Here is a 22,015-nt window from a genome sequence, read left to right as displayed (position 1 = left end):
GAACTTGGCTTTGGGAGTTCTTGTGCTAGACTACTTTTGTTTTCTTGTTTGCATTTGAGCTATGAGAGTACGAAAGGGGAGGACGAACCTGCTGATTGTACGTATACTGACTTATTAACTTTCCTTTTGTTGAACATGGGGGGGGGGGGGGGGGGAGAGAGAGAGAGAGATCTGGGCTCTCTAGCCGCGGCTAGTCCATACACCGAAATTTTGTTGAGAATATCAGGGTTTTTGAGAAAGATTGCTGCTACGCTGCAGCACTAGAGTAGCGGCAGCGATCCCCGCGCGCCTCGCTGTATAGGTACGTGCATACGTTAAGAGGAAAATGCAAAGCGTTAACCAACTGATAAGGGGAATTTGCAGCCTGCCATGATGGTTGAAGACGCCAAGGTTTCAAGACGCCATGCAGGAAATAATAGCCCGCTGGAGGGGACTCTGATAGAATCAAAGACGTCCTAGGAAGCGTCAGGATAGGAATTATCAGTCATATAGAGCATAGGCCGGAGCAGGGCAAAGAAGAGAAAAGACAAAGGGAGGCCATAGAAGAGGTGGACCAAAAGCAAGGAGACACGAGGAAGGCAGAGAAGGAGGCTGGCTCCGTATAGACTAGACCTCAATGCGGTGCGTTGCAGAGCGCCTGAAGCAAAAGCCATGCACGAGAATTGCGGTCTAACAATGGGGATGGCGGGTAACGGATATGGCGATAAAAGGTTGGTTGGGTAAAGGTAAGGAGAGACAAGTTCTCCACCTGTTTGCGCTTGTGGTAGAAGAGATAAGCAGAGAGGTGGTGAGTGTACATTATCTCCCAGTATGAGTCGAGGGCAAACGGCAATGATCAGAGGGCATTGAGGGACAAGATAAAAAAAGAAAGAAGGAAGGAAAGGAAGAAAGAAAGAAAAGGCGAGGCTGATGCTGATGCTGATGCTGATGCTGATGCTGATGCTGCTGTGCTTGTGGCCCCAAGGCCGGGTACTTTACTTGGTGAGGCAGGGCTTGGTTTTCTCAGCTCCAGGGCTGGGCGCAGAACAGATGAAGCACAAGATGAAGCACAGGTGGATGCAAGCAGGCATCACAGTTCTAGGTGGGGTGAATGATGAAAGCGAAAGAGTGAAAGCGAGAGGATGGAAATGACAGTATACTACTATACCACCAGGATGCATGGCTATGATGGTTATGCATAGACAAGGCCATTGCATCCTCCAGGCGGGTCGCCAGTCATTTAGCCAGTCAGACATCAGTCTTAGCGGTGGATAGCTAGTGTCTATGTGCATATGTGCTTGTAATAGTAGTATCCACGACGTACGATTTATTCTCTAGGAGCGTCTTGCCAGGTTTCTAGTGGGTTGGGCTGCGCTATCGTTGGATTGGGCTGGCATAGATATGGATAGAATAGAGGAGAGAAACGAGGAACGGAAGAGGGGAAGGGGGAGGGGCAGGGGAGAGACAAGCAGACAGACAGACAGACAGACAAGCAGACAAGCAGACAGACAAGCAGACAGACAGACAGACAGACAGACAGACAGACAGACAGACAGACAGAGTAATAGAAAGACAAGGGACAAAGGGCAAAGAAAAAAGACAAAGCACAAAAAACAGGGGAGCGCGTTCTGTTAGCGGGCGAGCCCAGGAGCCAGGCTATAGAAGGCGCCATATTGTCTGTTTCTCTTCTCTCGTCCTGTTTCTCAATTGTCTCTGCGTAAATGACGAGGGTTTGCGCGAGCAGAGGCAACAGAAGAAAGAACAAGAAGAAGAAAAAGAAGAAAGAAGGAAGAAGATTACTGTGAGACACAGGGTGAGCCAAGGAAAGGCAAACAAGAGAAACATGCAGAAATCGAGAGAGCTAAGGAGAGCCAGAAAAATAGAGACACAGAGAGGCAGAGCTGTAGGTGAGACAAACGTGGCTGCCTTCGAGTGTATACTTACAAGCTTAGCTATACAGCACGAGCAAATTAATAACGCACATGCAAACTGACAAACCAATACATAGTCACACACCACCCACACGGCCTAGATACTTCGGGTGGACACGTGACATATAGCTGAAGGCTGTGTCTTTATTTCTTTGATAGGACAAGGAGGAAAAGAAGAGGGAGGCGGGTAGAAGGTCTGAGAACGGTTCCAGACCACCAGGCCAGAAGACCAGACCAAGCCAGCAGCAAAGAAGAGGCCAATGCAATGCAGGCGTCAAGACAGAATGCGATGTGGGCGAGTGTTTGTTTGGGTTTGGTTTGGTTGCACAAAGTTAGTTCGAGGACAATAAAGCGTTGTGCATTGTATATTGTCTGTGTGTCTGCCCGTTGTCTGCTTGTAGGTCTGTGCTGCCGAAGATGGGCAGGCCAGGGATAGGGGATAGGATAGAGGGATGGGGGGGGGAGACACAGGGCACATGAGCTCTATGGAGGGGAGGTTGATGTTGATAGCAAAGCGGGTGGGTTTGAGTTTCTCTGCGCCTATTGCAAATGGATTGCCTGTTTGTAACACTATTGGGCGTCTAGGTATGCTGGACGAGCTCCTATCTCGGGCTCTCGCCCTTCTTACACTTCTGGCTCAGTCCCTGGGCGGCATCCTTGGAGCCCTGTCTGCAGGGCAGGGTGGAGGGGTGGAGGGAAGGGAGCATTAAGGATCAGTTGTTTGCTTTGCCTTCCTTCTTCCTTCTTCCTCTTTTTGTTTTGATTTCTTTCTTTTATCCGACGAGGGCCTGCAATCTGTTCTCATAGTATTAGTATTTGGACCAATATGCAATGTAACCAGCCGGAGCCTTTGCATGGTTGGAGTCAAGCATCCATGGTTACAGGGAGAAGAAGGCAGCAGGGCTTTGGCCAGATACAGATGATGGCAGCCCGAGAGAGAAAGAGGAGAAGCAGGGTGAGAAGATGGTGGAGGAGAAATAAGAAATAAGAAACGAAGGGAAATAGGAAAAAAGGAAGGAAAACGGCGACAATAAATTGCGATAAAATGTGGTTAATAAGACAAGAAAAGAAATACGACGATAAAATGAAGAGACGGCCAGTCATTCATTAGCTGCTGCTGTCCTCGCCCCCTGGCCTTCCAAATATAGAGTAAAGGACAGCATGCTAAGGTCAGCGTCTCGTGTCAGTCAAGGTGAGGTTGTAGTAAGATAAGTTCTAAGATAGGACAGTTTAGTATCAAATAAGGATCAGTGGTAGTCATGGGCCAGAAGAAATAAGTTAAAATCAAAAAGAGAGGCTCGCTTAGTATAATGATAATGCTTCCCATCTATTTTGCCCGGTCACTATGGCCTACGACCCCCCCTCCCCAACCGCGGCAATCCTTTCTGTAGAAGCGAGCGGGACCCTCGGCGGTCAGTTGAGGCTCAGAGGCGAGAATAAAAGATGAGAAAATAACGTAAAAGAAGCCGTATTACAACAGGAGGAAGAAAAATAAGAAAAAAAAAAGACAACTAAAGCTCGTATAGAGGTCAGATCAGGAGCAGAGGCAAGCCCTGGTTACACAGTAGACGATGCACTAGGGTTGGTCTTAGGGTTGCAGACCGTCTATACGAGGGTACCCAGCACTTAGTCTTGCAGTGTCTTGGACGCCAAACTCGGCACGGCAGATGCAGCTAAGAGAAAAAAGAAGAACAGAATTAAGGAATTAAAAAATATAAAAGTATAAAAATGAAAATATAAAAATTAAAAATTAAAAATTAAAAAAAAATAAAAAAATAAAAATATAATTGCAAATTTTTTTTAAAAAATACATTTACAAAAAACTTTTCCATGCAACAACGGCCCGCCCTCTGCCTGGCTTCAGCTAGCCCTCGACACTCCACTCGCTTTCCTTGGCTTGCCTGTCGTTTTGCGCAGTTGAGTTAGGTGGCAAGGGAAGAGCAAGCTATAGTAGCAGTGAAAGCAGGAGAGAGACCAGACCGCAAGGTTGGGGAGCAGCAGGCAGTCTTGGTCTTGGAGAGAGAGGGAAAACGAGAAGATGGGGTGTGTGTCTGTGCCCTGTGTCTGCATCCATTGGCATAAGCACAGGGCACGTAGAGCAATAGAGCTTTGGTGCAAGCGTGGGGCTGGCTTCTTCTTTGTTCATGCACGCTTGCTTGCTTTCGCCAGTCTATTAGAGGCAAACTCCTGCTGCCCATTGCCAATCAACGATGCGACCCGTGCTCTAAGCTTGTCTCCGAGCCCTTGCCTTGGCTTGCAGCCTTTCTGAGATGCTTCTTGTCTCTGCTCTCGTCTCTCGCCGCCCATCTTTCCGACTCTCTTTCGTTGTCTCTCCAGGACTGCTCTCGTCCATATCACAGCAGCAGCAAACACACAGCATGCATGCATACTACGCTGTACTGCATCTGCACATCTCTCTCTTTCCCTTTCCTGCTTTTTCCAGCTGCCTGATCTCCATCATCAAGTCTCAGTCTGTCCATGTACAGCAATGAACTGACGGGCAGTGGTCGTGCACACAAAATACTTTCTTTTGTTGTCGTGGTCAGGCACAGCTCTAGTTCGAAACTTGTCTGCTTGCCCTGCCCCATGGACATGGGACTCGCCCAGCCAGTCCCCCAGTTGCCGCCTGCAAACCTATCCCCTTCTCGCTGCCCGTTCGCCCTTTGTCTAAAAGCGCATTTCACGGCTGTAGATCGCTATAGACAGTGGAACATTGGGGGGGGGGGGGGGGGCAGCCAAGGCGCCTCCCCCTACACACACCCTCTTACTCTTCAGGCCTTGGCTTTGTATGTCTCGACCTTTGTCTTGACTGCTGTCTTGGACTCTTGTTAGTGTGAAATTTCTCATGCCAACACAATACAAAACAAAACCAAAAGCACCAGAATGGAGAGCCGTACTGTCTCATCTTATATGAGCCCTGTCAGCCTTCCCCCAAATGCTGCAATGCACACACACACAGACACACACACACACACACACACACACACTCTCTCTCTCTCTCTCTCTCTGAACATTGCTCTAGTCCTGGTCTTTCTCTTATTGCCCTGGCTTCTCTTTCTCCCTCCCTTACTTTTGCCGCCGAGCTCGTGTGGTGTCTGAGTTGTCTGATGCGCGTAAGCTGTGGTTCTATTTTTCTCTTTCTCTCGCTTGCCTTTTCATTTACTGGCTCTGTCTCTGCCTCTGCCAGGGTAAACAAAGTTGCCGGTATCTTTCCTTCTCTCCCCCTCTTTTAAGGGTCAGACAGGCCTCCTCTTCTGCGTTTCTTTTCTTTTTCTCCCATATTGTCTTGTTATGTCTCTGTTAGGCCTCTATCCTTCTCCTGCGTTTCTTTTTTCTCTCTGCTAGATTGTCTCCCAAGTCAAGACCAAACCACTATAGGGATACATGCTTTCACTCACATCATACACATCTCTGCCATACGAACACGGGATACACTGTGCCAGCTAGCCAGCCAGCCAGCCAGCCAGCCAGCCAGCCAGCCAGCCATCAGACATACAGAGACCCAGACAGCCCAAGTACTTTTGTTTATACCATCCGTTACCTTGTTGCGCTGTTTTGATGCTGACTACATGCACGTACATATAATATATCCAGACGCCCTGTCACTGCATCTTATTCTTTTCTGCTGCCACTCTTGGTCTCCTTTGTCTCCGCCTTAACTTGTTCTTGAATCTTGTTTGTTCTTTGTAGATATATACCTTTAATTCTTGATTATATCCATTCTCTGCTTCTTCTCTCCCTCCCCCCCCTTCCTCCCCCCCCTCTCTTCCACTTCGTTTTCCTACTCCCATATTTGCCCCTCCATCAACCTCCCCTCGTCATCGTCGTCGTCCTCTATTAGTCTTTTCTCATCCTTCTCGCTTCCACTCTCGCTTCTCTTCTAGTGTCAAGGCTTTTCTTCCCTCTCTACCCCCTTCCCCACCCTCGCCTCTTCCTCTCTCTCCCTCCATCTACTAGCCCGAGAAAATGCCCGTCTTCTGTGCATACTGCGGCAAATCCTTTACACGAAAAGAACATTTAGAACGACACATTCCTAGCCGTAAGTTTTGTTAGCCGACCCGGCCCGGCCCGGCTTGGCTTCTCGCTCTCGCTTCCGCTTTGGCCCTGACTAACCTGCCTTCAAGACACCAACGTGAAGCCTCACCGCTGTAGTGGCTGCCATCTTTCGTTTACCCGCCGGTATGCACCATCATGTCCCCTTCATGCCTCCACCCCTCTCCCTTCTTCCATGATCCCTTTCTACTAACACTTCCCCTCCTAGAGACCTCCTCCAACGACATCACACCACCTACCATGAAGTGCGGGATCCATTGGATCCGTCTCCCACCGGAATTCCTAGCATCACTGGTCGTACGCCAATTGCCTGCCAGAACTGCGCCAATGCCAAGACTGGCTGTGACAAGCGCGTTCCCTGCTCTCGCTGTACCGATAAGAACCTGCCATGCGCTGCCCGCTTCGCCCGTCGGTCGTCCAAGGCTGCGGTCCGGGCGGCTCAGACCACGGTCATGAGCAATGCTTTTGCGCAGGCCCAGGCACAGGCTCAAGCACAAGTCCAAGCCCAAGTTCAGGCCCAGGCCCAGGCCCAGGCCCAGGCCCAGGCCCAGGCTCAGGCTCAAGTGCAAACCCAGATGACCCAAATGGTGTTTCTCGATGTCGATGGGATGAACACAGACCAGCGCCAGCGCCAGCAGCACCAAGGCTCACATGCTCAGGTTAATGAATCGCCTAGCGGCATCTTAGCAGCAGAGAGCCAATCACCAAAGACCAGCAAGCAGCAACTCAGTCCAAAGCTGCCCTCTCCGCCACTTATAGATGACTTTATGCAGATCAACCCGGGCACATTTGCTTCCTCGACCGTGCCATATCCCGACTTTCTACAATGGCCGCAAGAGTACTCGCTGGATATGTTGTATGACAACGGCAGTGGCATGATTCTGTCACGGCCTGACATCCCGATGCCCTGCTTCAACAATATCGACGACCTGTCGATGTCCAGCGAGTCTATAAATGACGGCTCGTCGTCCAGCGCTTCAATCCATACGCGAGGCAGCAGCACTGTGTTTGCCAACGAATTTGACAGCCACTTCAAGTCGGCGATTGAGCCGGCAATGGCGCCGGCTACGGGTGCGGCCGCCACATCTTCATCCATAGGTCCAAATTCTTCCGCAGCCGAGTCCATCTCTGAGTTTAGCGTTGTTATTTCCGCCGAGAGTGCTTGGCCGCTGGCACGCTGCAATCCACCGACATACTCCGCCGATTGCCCACGCACTGCTATTGTGCATCTAGAGTGTCTAGAGCATCGCCTTAATGGCGGCGACAGCAGCTGGGCAGCGCTAGACAAGTCCCTAGGTGGCGACAGCCTGTCGGCTACGGCTACGGTAGTAGCGCCCCTTTCCCAGGGCACACGCGACCGGATGCTAGCCATCACCCAGTCATTTCTGCACAAGGCTCTGGACATTCACCGCGGTAGTGTGGTTGAGCAAACCAAGCAGCCCGGTCAGCCAAGCCCAGCGAACTTCAATCTAGTTATGCTACCGCCCAACAATATCTTGCAGCATTTTCTGCAGGGCCACGTGCGAAGCATGGCTAGCTATCTTCCTCTGGTGATGGGCGGGTGTCTTGACGTAAACGATATGGTGTTTTCCAACCAGTCATCGACCCTGCTAGTGCTTCTGATGATTGCTCAGGGCGCTGCTGCAGTACCACTGGCCCAAGCCCGCTTTTTGTCGGCTGGGCTGACCGAGATCTGCCGCATCTCGCTATTCGATACGATTGAGAAGAATGTTGAATTTTCTGCTAATCCTGTGGCTTTGCAAGGTGCGCTGCTCTTCACCGTTCTGGGGGCATGGAGTGGCGACAAGTGGCTCATGGATATTGCCATGGGACAGCGCGGCATGTATCTCTCAATGTTGCGCCATGCTGGTATGCTAGAGCCGGCGTCTCCGTCTCTGCCTAGCCGCACAAGCATTGGCAGTATCGGAAGCAATGTTAACGGCGGGAGCAATGCATGCGGAAATACTGTGGAGCAGCAGTGGCAGGCGTGGCAGCAGACAGAACTGCGGAGCCGGCTAGCTTACAACTGGGTGATGATGGATCAGGAGCTTGCTCTTTTCCACGACGCCAGTCCTATGCTAGCTACCACTGATCTGCGCTGCTACATGCCCGCTCCAGAGTCAGTGTGGTTAGCCAAGTCTGCGGAGCAGTGGGCCTTGGAGATGCAAAACAACTCGCAGCCCAAGAGGACGCCTAGTGATCAAGAGATATCTGCTGGTGCTTTGGCTTCTCCCTGCTCGTTGTATGACCTGTTCCAGGACTTTCTCCATGACAACATATCAAGCAGGCAAAGTCCCCTGACACCGCTGCATTTGCGCCTACTGCTTCACCCTCTACAAAGCACGCTAGGCCACGTGAGTCAGCTGCTTACCTGCTTTTCCGATGCCACAGCAGCGTCAACATGGCCACGCGCAAGCTGTGCGGCCCAGGAGAGCGCATTGGCACGGTTAGATGAGGTGCAGAATCTGCTGCAGAAGTGGTACCATCTGGCTGTTTCTGTTTTTACAGCCCAGCCAGCCGACGATGCCGTCAAGGCCAGCCTGGTGCTTTACCATCTGATCTATCTCAACTCAGTCACCAACTTTGCCGAAATCGAGAAGCTAGCGCGCAAAGACGGGATGGGGCCGGGACTCTGGAATCCAAGCCTGTGCCACAAGCAGTGTATCTTCAACCGTGGCGAAGCGGTAGTGCACTGCGGACAGGTTCTGCGGCTGGTGCGGGCTATGGACCTTGCTCAAAGGCCAGCATGGTGGTCGGCAGCAGTGTATCGAGCGATACTTATTCTCTGGGCCGATGCTATGACCTCTAAAAAGGGAAGCTCATTTCAAACGCAAGCACAGGCGAGCTCGTCGTCGCCCATGGCTGCTCCCGGGTCTGCATCCGCCGGATCTGGATCGCCGGGGTCGCAGCTCTCTCCGCAGTCGAGCATGACGTCGCCTTCTGTGTCTCTCGTCTCGGCGGCATCTGGCTCCGTCTCTGGCCCTATTTCTGGTCCTGTGTCCGGCCCTGTGTCTGGTATATGCATTGACCAGATACTACCTGAAGATGCCATGGCTGGGTACCTGCGTGCAGGTGAGGGAGTGCCTTTACTGAGCAGCAAAAGCGGCAGTAACATTGCACTCGACCAACCATCGGAGATTCTTGGCTACGGTATGATGCTTATTAATGAAGGGTTGAGCACAAGAATCGGTGATGGGCTGAAAAGAAAACTGGAAACTTTGGACGGGAACTGGGTGTGCAACGCTATGGTGGACCTGGCGTAACAAGAACATAGACTACATAATGTAATAGGGTTAGGTTAGAGATCTAGAGTCTATACTATGTCTATCGACCTAGCCGTTTTCTTTTCCAAGCTTTCCTACGATACCGCGACATGCAATCAAGTGTGTATTGCGAAGTGAGACCAACATGAGATAAGTCAGCAATATGTACAGACATGAAGAATCTGCAGCGCGGATATGTAGGCGCACGAAACCCTAAATCCGACGAGCCAAGCCCAAAAATACGAGCAAGGAGAAAGCTAAAGAGCGAACATGCGAGCAGCCAAGCAGGTGAAGAGAGACAGATGAGAGCCAATGGGAGAGTGTCTAAAGCCGGAGAGCGAAAGAGCGAGGCGGTACAAAGAAAGACATTCTGAGGAAACAGAGCCATGGAAACGAGCAATGATAAAGACGACAGCACATGTCGAGAGTCACACACGGAGGCAGAGAGCGGCAGTACCGGCAGGCTATGGCTATGATGACAGCAAAAGTGTTGCTACGAAGAAGCCAGGAGAACTCACAGTCGAGCCTAGTTGATGGATGCCATTTCTGCCGCTACAGAACTCGATAATACAAGACACAAGATTCCAGTATAAAACCGCCCTTCCCTATCTTACACAGGCCTTCTTCCAACAAAGGGCCCCTCCAACAACACCGAAGTGCCGGCCGCCAGGGATAGGACGATATCAAGTACACAAGACAACGGAAACAACCAAAGAGCGAATACGACGACGAAAGCCCAAGGTCAGCAGGGACAGACGCGGAGGTGGAGGGAATGGCAATATGGTCGATTTCCAGAGCCGATGGGCGACCGGAGGTCCGGTGGGGGAGAACGCAGCGAGGGGGAACAAAGAAACAAAGCTAGGGGACATATCGAAATGCAGCTATTGGCGCCCGCTAATAATGTATGGGATAGAGAGCTTTGTGTGTGCATTCAGTTGGGCAACAATAAAAGACATGTAAAAAAAAGAGCTCGTGTTGATGCCTATCTTCCCCTCCCTACCCCCGCTTACACAGCTTGCAGCCCCTCTTCAATCGGGAGATACCGAGCAAGAAGCCAAAAGAGGCAATCAGGAGGCCACAGAGAGCCCGCGTTTCCATCTCTTTCACCCAGGCGCATGCTCATCACAGTCATGCTCATCCTTCTTGTCCTAGCTGAGGGTCTTTAGCCCTCCAAAAGCCTGTTTTCTACATGCAAGCAAGCGAGAAAGCAAAGGCATTGGCGGTCGCTGGACACAAGACTCGCTTTCCGCTCCCTTCTCAACCCCGCCGTCGGACGCTGCAGCTGGCGAGAGTCCGAATCTGCCTGTTTGTTGTGTATTCTTGCGTGCTGATACTGGCTGGACCCCCTCTCCCTTTGTAGGCTTAGTAGGAGCGAGGAAAAAGAAATGTCCGTCCGTGTAAGTGGAATAGGGAGCAGTAACTGGCTTGCCTGTCTGTTGGCCTGAGTCTGTTATGTGTCGTATCAAGACATTGGCAGCAGGAAACATAAGCAGACGCCGCATCCTGTGGTAGCCCAGCAAAGTATAAAAACAAAGGCAGATCTCGATCCAATCTCCAGTTCTTGCTTCCCTCTCTTCATCATCTACTCTCTTCATCTTTCTTCTTTCTAGCTCGCTCTACATCTTTACAAGTCTTTGCGACCTACACTCTAGTCTACCTTTCGATCTTCTATCTACTACAAATCCCACCCCCATTACCCCTCTCCAAATCTTCAAAATGGCTCCCACTGCTATCGCTGATGTCACCTCTGTCTCTCTAGACTCGGGCGATGCCGCCAGACCCTTTTCTGGCAAGGTTGCTGTCATCACCGGTGCTGGCCGCGGTATCGGTCGCGGTATTGCCCTCGAGCTGGGCAAGCGCGGCTGCAACGTCGTTGTCAACTATGGCTCCTCCGCCAAGGCTGCCGACGCCGTCGTTGCCGAGCTCGCCTCATACGGCACCAAGTCTGTCGCGCTGCAGGCAGACATCAGCAAGCCCGAGGAGGTTGTTGCTCTCTTCGACAAGGTCATGGCTACCTATGGCCGTGTCGACTTCGTGATGAGCAACTCCGGCACTGAGGTGTGGTGCCCCGAGGAGGAGGTCACCCCCGAGCTTTTTGACCGCATCTTCAACCTCAACTGCCGCGGCCAGTTCTTCGTGGCTCAGCAGGGGCTGAAATACTGCGGCCGCGGTGGCCGTATTTTCCTGACCTCGTCGGTGGCTGCCACCATGACGGGTATCCCCAACCACGCGCTATACGCCGGCTCCAAGGCCGCCGTTGAGGGTTTCACGCGTGCCTTCTCCGTTGACTGCGGCAAGAAGGGCGTGACTGTCAATGCTATCGCCCCTGGCGGTGTCAAGACTGACATGTACGACGAGAACGCCTGGCACTACGTGCCCAACGGCTACCCTGGCATGGACATGACTGCCATTGACAAGGGCTTGGCTGACTTCTGCCCGCTGCAGCGTGTCGGTGTGCCTGCTGACATTGGCAAGGCCGTTGCCCTGCTGTGCACGCCCGAGTCGGAGTGGATTAACGGCCAGGTTATCAAGCTGACCGGTGGATCGTCCACCTAAGCTACTCTATGCAATGCACTGAGCTAGTGATTGCAGCCAGGCAGCGTCAGAGAGTCGACGGTGCGTTCTTTTCGTGTGTATTTTATTGCGTTGGTTTCTGAGAGGGAAGCTAGAGTTAGAAAAGATGAAGCAAGTAGAAGATGAAAAAGCTTCTCTTGATCCTGCACACAGTGGTCTTTCCCTCGCCTGTTTCTAGATATTTCTCCGTATACATAGTAATAATGCATTTGTGTCTCTCCAATTCTGCGATCTATAATATAAGTAGCTGTCTATCGTCACTCTTTAATGTGATGTACCTCCGTATTCAAATTTGTATCACGTAACACAACACGTGGCTAAGTCCCAGCCCCGCTTCCTACCCCTCCCGACGCCAACCTTCTCCTCCCCCTGCCTTCTGCTTCGCTTCACGTCTGATACCCCGATTCTCTCCGCCTCATATTTAAGCCCGCCATCGTGCTCTGCATCAGGCCGGCCAAGTAGCCGGACAAGACGCCTCCAATCTCTGAGCTGCCAGAAATCTGGCCGCACGTATCCTGGAACAGGCCTAGCACAGTCTCGACTCGTCCCAGCTCGCCAGCTATAAACTCTATGGGAAATCTCGCCGTTGCAGATGATGGAGCCACTGTGGGCCCAATAGCTGGGCTACTCGTCATGCTGAAGCTCCCATTACAGCTGCCTATCGAACTCTCGGCATATGGTGAAGCGCCGGCTGGCGATGCAGGCGATGCGTAGGCTGGCGTCTGAACCGCTGCGGCGTACAGCCCTAGGGCTTTACCAAGGACTGTGGCTAGCAGCATTGCTGTGTTCTGTGTAGTCTCGCTGCCAAGACCCCCGCCACTACTGCTGCTCTCCACGCTAGACCTATTCACGCAGCGACTACACGACAGCATCGTTGCACACCCGCCCACGGCCTTCTTGTTGATGACTATGACAGCCTCTAGCATCACCGACGTCAATGCCGCGGCTCTGTACAGCTCCTGTAGCGACTCAAGCAGCGCTGCAAAACAGTCGCACGACCCTGTGCCAGTGGGGCGTCCTTCTGGCCCGCTGCGCTGATGTGTAGCTAAGTCGCCGCTTGTAGGAGGTGCAAATTGACCGCCGCCAGCACCCATTCCATATCCCGCGGAGAGCTCATGCGCATTGCCCTGGGACAGCCAGTGTTTTGTTATCTGCGTAGCATCCATGTCCAATGACAAAGACCGTGCATGTGCATGAGTCTGGGCATGAGCCTGGCCTGGGGGCCCTCCTTGCTGCACCTCTGAGACACTTTCCAGCCCTAGTCCGATAGCTGGATTCCATGGCAGGCTAGTGTTATACAGCTCGGCAGGACAGGACGTAGATGAGGCCATTGCAGCGGTGACGGAGACGTCGTGGGAGTTGAGCCATTCGGCGTGGGCAACATCAGTGTGCATCCAGGCATCGCCAACACCAAACATGTGCTGTGGATATGCTTGCTCGTGCATAAATAAACCAGCGTTTCCGCCGACGGTAGCATTCCCTGCCGAGGCGTCGAGATGGTCAGAAAGCGGGGACAGGGGGCCATAAGTGGCAGCGGCGGCGGCAGCCATGTGATATGCAGCGGCGGAGGCGATGAAGTCGGCACGAGGCTTTCCGGCACGGCTAGAGGGCGAGTACCGGCATTCGATACCGCTGATCAGGCAGCGAGAGCACACAGGCCGCGCCTTGGAGCATTTAACTTTGGCCTGGAAGCAGCCGTCGCATGAGGCTCGCAGGCGAGGAACCCGTTGTTTAGAGGGGACTGACATGGCGGAAAATGGGATGAAGCAACGAGTAGAAGACTTTAGATGTATGTGTATGTGTGTGTGTGTGCGTGCGTGCGCGTATGTGTGTGTGTGTGTGTGTGTGTGTGTGTGTGTGTGTGTGTGTGTGTGTGTGTGTGTGTGTGTGTGTGTGTGTGATGTGTATGTGTCTAAAGGGTACAAGATGTGTCTCAGATAGAGCACTACTGTCAGGTCTCGAGGATATGCAGTGGCATGGAAACGACGTTAGTCCGTCGGGAAGCTGCACACCTGGAGAGAAGGTAAGCAAGGCAAAGCAAAGCGATAGCGAGGTAGACTGGCTTGTTGTCGACGACAGTAAAGCAGCCAATAAACTTGAATATCTGAGTGGGGAGGGGGGGGAGGAGGGGATGTGGATGTTCTGGTATCCTGCAGCTCGGTAGGCAAACAAGAGAAGAAAGCCAACAATATTGCGACGGGCTGGAAGCGGCTTTAATATATGCAGTTGGGACTTTGCAAGCACACTGTGTGGAGGAGTGTGCGCACCGCAACGGGGTAGATATTTGAGTTGCGCACCTGTCTATTATAGAGCCTCTCTGCAGCGCGCTATGCAGCACATGGGCTTTGTAAATACTCTGCAGAGGGTGTAATAACTGTCCTTCGACTAGACCTAGCCTACAAGTTCTGTACTACCCCGTAGCTCTTGACCCTTGTCTGCTCCCTGGCTACAAGAGACAGGCAACCCTCCATTTCTCACGTGGTATCCTATTTCCAGGGCGGCCAATTGCTCTGCGTCTGTGTCTCTCATCTTGGCTGGCTCCACGTGAAGCTGTCTCTCCAGGTTCTTGGATTCATTTTCTGTAGCGAGGATTTACCCGCGTGGGCTGCGCTTGGCCCTGTTTGGTGCTGATTAGTCAGGGGGAAGAGGAGGAAATGCCAGTGTGCTGCTTCTGTGCAAATCGTATTTGTCCTAGTTTGTCACACCCTTTCTCTGCCAACCGCCCACACACACAACATTTGACCAAAGGATTTCCGCTTGCTCTCCCATACCAAACACAAGAAAAAGAGCCACCTACCTCACCCACCTGTTTACTCCTTGCCTACCTTGCAGTGCAGCATGTGCGACTCTTCCAGAGGCTATCTCGTTTCAAGCCCGCCAGCGTCCCGGCACAGCACACACAGGACAGGTACAGACTTGGCCAGGCCAACCCGCTACCAAAAGAACAACTGAGCGAGCGTAGCATGCTGCAGTCCCATAGAGCGGGTCATGTAGATAAAGGCACAGGGCACAGGGGCAGAGGCAAAACGCATGCACATATGCACGAATGCCCAAGACCGGAAAGTGGCAAATACAGGCTCACCAAGTATTTGAGTTTTTGTGTTTCTCATGTATAAACGACCAACTATACACCCACGGCAGGAAAGTCCGATGTGCCTGTCGATATTAATATTAGCCTGGGTACTCCGGCTACTTGAGCCTGTATTGTCGCTCGCCGCGTCTCAAAGGAACGAGGTCAGTGGGTTTTGTTTGAAACCCGTAGCGGCTATTTATCCCTCTGCAGCAGCAGAAGCAGCAGCAGCAGCAGCAGCACAGGATGGGACACCACACTACAGCCTGAGTACACGGTGCCCCTCACAAAGCAAGAGCAGCCTTAGAAGATAAGGGCAAAACACCCTCCTTCCCGTCTTCCCTCCTTGTCTGCCCTGCTTTCCCTCTGTCCTTCCCGCCTCCCCATGTCTGTTGCATTGTCTCTCCTGTACGACATTTTCCAACCGATCAATGTTTGCAGTGTCATATAAAACAACGATGAACGAGACACATTAAAAAAGAAAAGAAGGTCTCGTCTGTTCCTTATTAAGTTGTCTCGTTTCGTCTGCCACATGCCCTAAAGACAAAGAAAATGCGAAAGGCAGGAAGGCAGGAAGCAGAAAGTGTATTGAATGTTGTAACGGGCTTCCTTCTGGTGTGAACACCAAGAAAAGAGAGAAAAAGAAAAAAAAAAAGAGGCACGCCCATACATGTTTGTGTATTGTTAGGACTGACGCATTTCCCATGTCCATACATAGGGTTACCGATTATATTAGGGTTAGCGGCAACACAATCCTTTACGTCTGTTACACGAACTCCATGTTGCACAAGTCAAATATCCCAGAAGCGAATCTGTTCGCGAGTTCGGAAATTTTCTTCCCTTCTCTCTCATCCTTGCTCCTTTTTGTCGTTTCCTCTATCCTATACTGACTGACTCTTGTGCACTCTAATAATATTGCACTCGCTGTTGTCCAGACCATGGGGCTCAGAAAAAAGATACCTTGCCGCCCGCGAATCAAATAGCTGCTAAGTTGAGTCTCATTATAGCCCCTTGTCACTTTCAATCCTGCTTTTAATTTGCTTCTGTCATCTTTTCGCATATAAGGAAGATCAACAGGCTTCCTCTTTGTATTAATATCGAATTATAACCGACGAAATTTAAGACATACTATAGACAAAAGAGCTCGGAGCGAAATGTACAAAGGAAACGAAATATCGAAAGAAAACAAGTACTTCTAAAAACAGTACTGTAGCCCTAACAAAGGTAAAGCACGAGCAAAAGGCAGAGCAAGAAGAGCAAAGAAGAAACAAGAAAAAAACATGAGCCGCTAAAAAGAGACAAACAAAAACGCTCGTAATAGTACCAGAGGAAGTCAAAAAAAAAAACACCATCATAGGAAAAGGGAAAGACATCGCCAGTTGCATCGCGTCGTGCCCTCAGCGGAAGACAGCCTCGCGCATTAGGCCGCCCAGTTGCTTGGCACCGTCGCCCTTCATCATGGAAAAGTGGTTGCCAGGCATTTGCCGCGTTTCAATCTTCTCCCAGTCTATGAACTCATCCCAGCGGTTGGGTCCAAAGTCTGTGCGGTTTTCCAGAAGGAACAGTCCATGTCCAGTGGGGTATGGATCAGGACGCGGGTCTGTTGGGTACTTGCAAACTCCATCCTCGCACCATATGATGCTTGTCTTGGGGCAGGAGTGATCAGGGAGGGGCGCTGGCATGTAACTACTCAGGGCAGCGACACTGGAGGCAAAGTGAGGAAGCAGCCACTCGGGAATCTTCCGGGCCTTGGTCTTCTCGTCCGTCTCTCCCAAAATACCAATATCTGCGAACCAGGCATGGAGAGTGCGGGGTAAAGGCTCAATGATGACAGGGCAAGGGGCATCAATGAGAACTAGGTGCTCAACAACGTCGCCTGCATTGATCAGCTGATGCACCATCTCAAACGCGATAACACCTCCAGCTGACCACCCAGCCACTGAGTAAGGCCCAAGAGGCTGGCGACGCTTGATTTCTTCAATGAACTTGGTTGCCACTCCGTACACACCACACGTGAACTCTTCAGGGTGCGTCATGAAAGGTGAAAACAGACCAAATACCTTCCACTCAGGACCGAGAGCGCTGATTTCCATGTATGATGTTGCACTCCCCGATCCGTCGGGGGCCATGAACAGCGTTCGGGTAGCAGTCCGGCTAGAGCCTTGAAGCATCACCGAAGTGGCCTTGCGGTGGGGATAGTGGTCAACCCACTCAGTGGGACGGGGAGGCTTGTAGATGCTGGCTGTAGTGTTACCTGGGTGGGTATTGATGGGATGGACAGGGCGGATCTTGGAAACTGTTGCGGGACCCGCCGCACTGGATGCTGGGAACTGCGGGATCATGGAAGACGATGATGTTGCAGCAGCACTGGGCTTATGGGATCGGGATTCTATTTTCTTGGGGCGCTGCTGCTGGCCAATTCCCAGGGCCTTTTCCACTGCCTCCAGAGTAGCATGGTCGTGGAAGACGCTGCTGGGGTAGTCGTTGCCAGTAAGCTCACGCAGTTCTCCCAAAATCTGAAGAGTCATCAAGGAGTCCATGCCCATCGAGGCCAGATCAGGGGCAGCAATCAACTCCTCAACATTGACGCCCATTTCCTTGGCAATGGTTTGGCGGAAGATATTCTGGATCTTGGCATCGCAGGCGACATCTTCATCATCGTCACAGCTCTCAATCGGAGTGGTAACGTTGGACTCGGGCTCAGTGTGCTCATCTTCATCGCTGCAGTCAGAGCTCTCATCCTGCGAAGAAGCATCGTGGCTGCCACTCTCAAACTGCTTGAGGTAGTTCTTGAAGGCGCCAATGGTTTCGCAGGAGTTGAACACGTGGTTGTCTAGATCAATGCTCAAATCTTCACGAATGCATCCGGCTACAGTCAAGCCCATCAGCGAGTCGACTCCAAGATCAACAAAGTTAATCTCGTCGGCCAGTTCATCGTGCGAAACACCAATCTCGCGGGCCAGGATGTCCATAACCTGCGAGATAACTGATTGCTTTTGCAGCTTGGCATTGACAGTAGCGATGTTCTTGGAGGTTAGCTGTTTCTTTTCTTTGCCAGAAGGAGCAGCAGTAGCCGCAGCACGGGCCGGTACTGGGGCAGCAGCACGCGCAGATGCAGCAGCGACGCCAGCTCCATTACGTGGGGGCAGCATGATGTTCATGACTTTGCGTGGAATGCACTGGAAGCGGATATCACGGCACGAGCCAATAATGGTATCGCCGTCGAAGATGTAGCAGTCACCGCTCATCATCTTGGTGCCCTTGATAGGCTGCATCCGGATGTACGATCGGTACTCCTTGGAAGGATCCAGCTTCTTGGGCAGACGCAGGGATCCCCAGCCGTGAGAAATATATACCTGCTCGCGCGAGTCAATGGCATCGGAACCGTTGAGGATGAAGCCTGAGATGTGGCAGCACGAGTCGATCCAGTACGGGCTGAAGAAGAAGTTGCCATCCTCGGGCTTGCTCTTGAGCACAATCTTGGCTGTGGCCTCGCAAGTGTCCGAGTCAAGAATGACTTCTTCCATGCCTTGGTAGAGGGGACTGTAGTCGACCAGAGAATTGAAAAGCTTGTACGCAAGACCGCGACTAATCTTGGAAGCCTTTCCTTGGCCCTCAGCCCGCTTCAAGTGATCGATGCGTGACTTGATGAGGTAGTTTACCTTGTCAAACTCATCTAGCCACTCCTCCGCATCACCGTAAAGTACTTTGCAGTACGCATGCTCCGTTTTCTTGTTACCCTCGCCCGTGGTGAAGCTGATTGAAGCAGTTCCCTCCTTCATGTTACCGACAACGGAGCAGCGCAGGGTCTGGGGGTTCTGCTCGTCCAGGATAATGGTCTTGGGGACTTCGACCTTGCACACGTTGATACCGATATCCTTGGGGGCATCAGGCTTGACTAGGCGGTAGGCATAGTCGCAGACGGTCATGGCAATGTCGGCATAAAGAGTAGATGGAAGAAGAGGAGATCCGTTGCACATGTGGCCTATCAGAACTCGGCGGGTATCTTCGCGGCCAAGATCAGTCTCGGTCTCGATAACGATAGTGTCGTCTTGGACCTCCTCTTTAACAACGGCATGGACGCTGGTAGTTGAAAGCTTGGGCTTAGGTGGTGCAAGCTCCTTGGCAGGAGCCGCATTAGCAACACGGTTCTTGGTCAGAGCCCAGTCTCCAGTGTACTGCAGCCAGTAGTTCTTCTCATCGAAAGCATAGGCTGGCAGGTCCAGCATGCGAACGCAGGGCAGGAAGTCGCGATGGAACTCCGTCCAGTTGATCTGCGCGCCAGCAGCGTGCAGAGCACAAAGGGTGTTGCTGAGGACCTTGTATGTGTCTTCGTTGCGACGAAGGGTTGGAACCGACACAGTCGTTGCTCCAAAGGCAGCCTTAACCATGTTGGCACAGATGGGGTGAGGGCCGACCTCGAGCCACAGCGTCTTGTCGTCGACAACATTGCTTTGCTGAGCGTCTGTCAAGCCACCAAGGAAATCGACGGCTTCCCGGGCATGTCTGCGGAGATAGTTAGGATTGACAGATTGGTTCACAAGGACCTTGCCAAACAGGGGAGAAATGATGGGTGTCTTGGCCGGCATAAACTGCACAGCCGCGGCAGCCTTCTCAAAGTCATCTAGAATGGGCTCAACCTGCGCGCTATGGAAGGCAAAGGGAACCTTGAGCTGTGTGCACTTGAAGCCAGCATCCACCAAGTCCTTGGCAATCGAAGCCATTTCCTCAGCTGTGCCGCTGATGACAGTCTCTCGTGGGCCATTGATGCAGGCAATGTTGACTGAGTCGGCCTTGGCACCGAGGGCATCTTTGACAACGATAACAGAACCCTGGATCGCTACCATGGCATGGGTTCCGGCAGTGCACTTGGAAACTAGCATGCAAGCTCGTGTGCCAACCAGGAAGAGAGTATCACTAGCCGAGAGCACGCCAGCTGCATAGAGAGCAGCATACTCGCCTAGAGAGTGGCCAAGGACAACAGTGGGCCGGATATCCCACGAAGCCCATAGGTGAGTCAGGGCCATTTCGAAGGCACACAAGCCGGTCTGGACCACAATGGGGGACAGCAGAGTAACATCTGACTCAGACCCATCAATTAGGGGCAGGAATGACGGGAAACCGTGGATCTTGCAAACGCGGTCAAACTCGTTGATAGCGTCGCGGAACACGCTGTGATTGGCATACAGAGCCTTGCCAAGACCAGCATAGTGAGAGCCCTGACCCGTGAACAGGAAGCCCATTGACGGCTTCTGCGCAGACACGGGAGCAAACTCGCCCTTGAGTCTAGTCTCTAGTTGGCGCTGGGCATCAGCCAGGTCGGTGGCGGCAATGCTCATCCGCCAGTAGTGCTGGATACGACGAGCAGTGGTAGAGTAGGCAATGTTGTTGACAGCAGTATCGGGATTAGCCTTGATGAACTCTACCAAACGCTCAGCGTTGCGCAGCATAGAAGCCTTGCTCTTGGCCGTGATTGTAATGACATGAGCCGAGCGGGGATCTTCAGCAGGAGCAGACCGGCGAGGAGCATCCTCCAACAACAGACCAGTGTTACCACCGGCGGCACTGAAGTTGTTGATGAAAACACGACGAAGCTTGCCATCATTACGCTTGAAAGGAGTCATGTGGAAGGGAATATTGACGTTGCGCTGGGACAGATCGGCTGGGAAAGTGTGGTTGATCTTGCCCTTGATGCCAACGTGAGGGGGGATTACATTTTTCTGCATCATCATGAGCACTTTGCACAGCGCGGTCACACCAGAAGCGGCTTCGCCATGGCCGATATTGCTCTTCACGGCACCCAGGTATAGGGGACGATCAGCAGGACGACGGCGGTCAGCAGGAGCAAAGACGTCCGTCACTGAAACCATCTCGGTGCCATCGCCGGCTTGGGTGCCAGTTCCGTGCATTTCAACGTAGTCAACGTCAAGAGGGTCAACTCCGGCCTCATCCAAAATGGCGCGTGAGAGTACAGACTGGGTAGGCCCGTGAGGATGAGTGATTGAGACGGCTTCGGCCGAGTGGTTAGTAGAAGTGCCCAGAATAACGGCCAGAATGCGATCATTCTCAGCCTCGGCGTCTTCCAAGCGCTTCACAACCACAGAAGCACAGCCGTCAGCACGGCAGTAGCCATCGGCCGTATCGTCAAAAGTCTTGCAGCTGCCCGTCTTGCTGAGGAACTGGCCGCGGGACAGGCCACTGAAAATGTCGGGGTTGGTCATGCAAGAAAGACCGCCGACAACGGCAGTGTCACATTCTTTGGCCCACAACGAGGTGCAGGCTACTTGCATGGCAGCAGCCGAAGATGAACAGGCAGTGTCAATGTTGAGTGATGGACCGCTGAAGCCAAAGTGGTAGTTGATACGACCGGGACCAAAGGCGCGCACACCTCCAGTGATGTAGTATGTATCAACCTCCTGTGCAGCGTTCAGCTCACGCCAATCATCAGAGGTTTGGCCGTAAAAGGTGCCAATACGGTCGAGGCGAGTGCTGGCAGTGCGGTTTGGCCCGTACCCAGACATTTCCAGAGCCTCATATGCAGTTGTCAAGGCCATACGCTGCATAGGATCAGTCTGGTAGGCCTCTCGCGGGCTCATGTTGAAGAAGCGGGGATCAAACATGCCGGGCCTCTCGATCCAGCAGCCATAAGGCGTGTGACTGGTGTTGATGGCTTTGCCAGTGGGGTCGTAATGGGTAGCGACTGGGAACCGGTCGGCTGGAACCTCACGGTGGACGTCCAGCCCCTTGCACAGAAGCTCCCACAGCTTCTCGTGCGAATCAGCATCGGGAAAACGACCCGACATGCCAACAATTGCTAGTTTGCAACGGCCTAGCTGGGGGCCATGAGCGCCAATCTTGCCCGACCAATTGTCGTGGGGAGTTTCCAGCGAACGCAGAGTCACCTTGAGATCAGTTTGGCTGCTGATGGCAGTGGCAAGACTGGTGCTAACGGCAGTGGGACCATAGGGAACAATGATGCACTCATTCTTACTGGTGTCAAAGGCACAGGCAGTAGTAGCGCAACCCTCAACAGCCTTGGTGAATAAGAGGGGCTCACATAAGCACTCCTTGGCAATACTGCGGAAGAGGCCCTGTGCGGTGGTCTCGTTGATCCACTCGCCAGTGCTAGGGCACATGATGGCCTG

The 22,015-nt window shown here is 52.4% G+C and overlaps 4 protein-coding genes across 4 annotated transcripts; 2 read left to right on the top strand and 2 right to left on the bottom strand.

The window, feature by feature from the left end:
• Nucleotides 1–6,101: 6,101 nt before the first annotated feature.
• Nucleotides 6,102–9,226, top strand: HOO65_030361 (transcription factor cmr1; the record flags this gene model as incomplete). The annotated part of the gene is made up of 2 exons (XM_071001843.1): nucleotides 6,102–6,260; nucleotides 6,299–9,226. The coding sequence occupies 2 exons, from the start codon at nucleotides 6,102–6,104 to the stop codon at nucleotides 9,224–9,226; spliced, it is 3,087 nt and encodes a 1,028-aa protein (XP_070860040.1).
• Nucleotides 9,227–10,942: 1,716 nt separating this feature from the next.
• HOO65_030360 (Short chain dehydrogenase) lies at nucleotides 10,943–11,782 on the top strand (the record flags this gene model as incomplete). Its single annotated transcript, XM_071000384.1, has 1 exon — nucleotides 10,943–11,782. One exon carries the CDS (start codon nucleotides 10,943–10,945, stop codon nucleotides 11,780–11,782), a length of 840 nt encoding a protein of 279 aa, XP_070860039.1.
• Nucleotides 11,783–12,186: 404 nt separating this feature from the next.
• On the bottom strand, nucleotides 12,187–13,548 carry HOO65_030359 (transcription factor; the record flags this gene model as incomplete). The annotated part of the gene is made up of 1 exon (XM_071000383.1): nucleotides 12,187–13,548. One exon carries the CDS (start codon nucleotides 13,546–13,548, stop codon nucleotides 12,187–12,189), a length of 1,362 nt encoding a protein of 453 aa, XP_070860038.1.
• Nucleotides 13,549–16,267: 2,719 nt separating this feature from the next.
• HOO65_030358 (Conidial yellow pigment biosynthesis polyketide synthase) lies at nucleotides 16,268–22,006 on the bottom strand (the record flags this gene model as incomplete). Its single annotated transcript, XM_071000382.1, has 1 exon — nucleotides 16,268–22,006. The coding sequence occupies one exon, from the start codon at nucleotides 22,004–22,006 to the stop codon at nucleotides 16,268–16,270; it is 5,739 nt and encodes a 1,912-aa protein (XP_070860037.1).
• Nucleotides 22,007–22,015: the final 9 nt, after the last annotated feature.

The sequence above is a fragment of the Ceratocystis lukuohia genome (assembly GCF_044167205.1).
Source record: "Ceratocystis lukuohia strain C4212 chromosome Unknown Supercontig3_pilon, whole genome shotgun sequence".
Classification (NCBI taxonomy): domain Eukaryota; kingdom Fungi; phylum Ascomycota; class Sordariomycetes; order Microascales; family Ceratocystidaceae; genus Ceratocystis; species Ceratocystis lukuohia.
The sequence above is the reverse complement of the archived record's forward strand: the minus strand, read 5'-3'. Positions and strand labels throughout refer to the sequence as shown.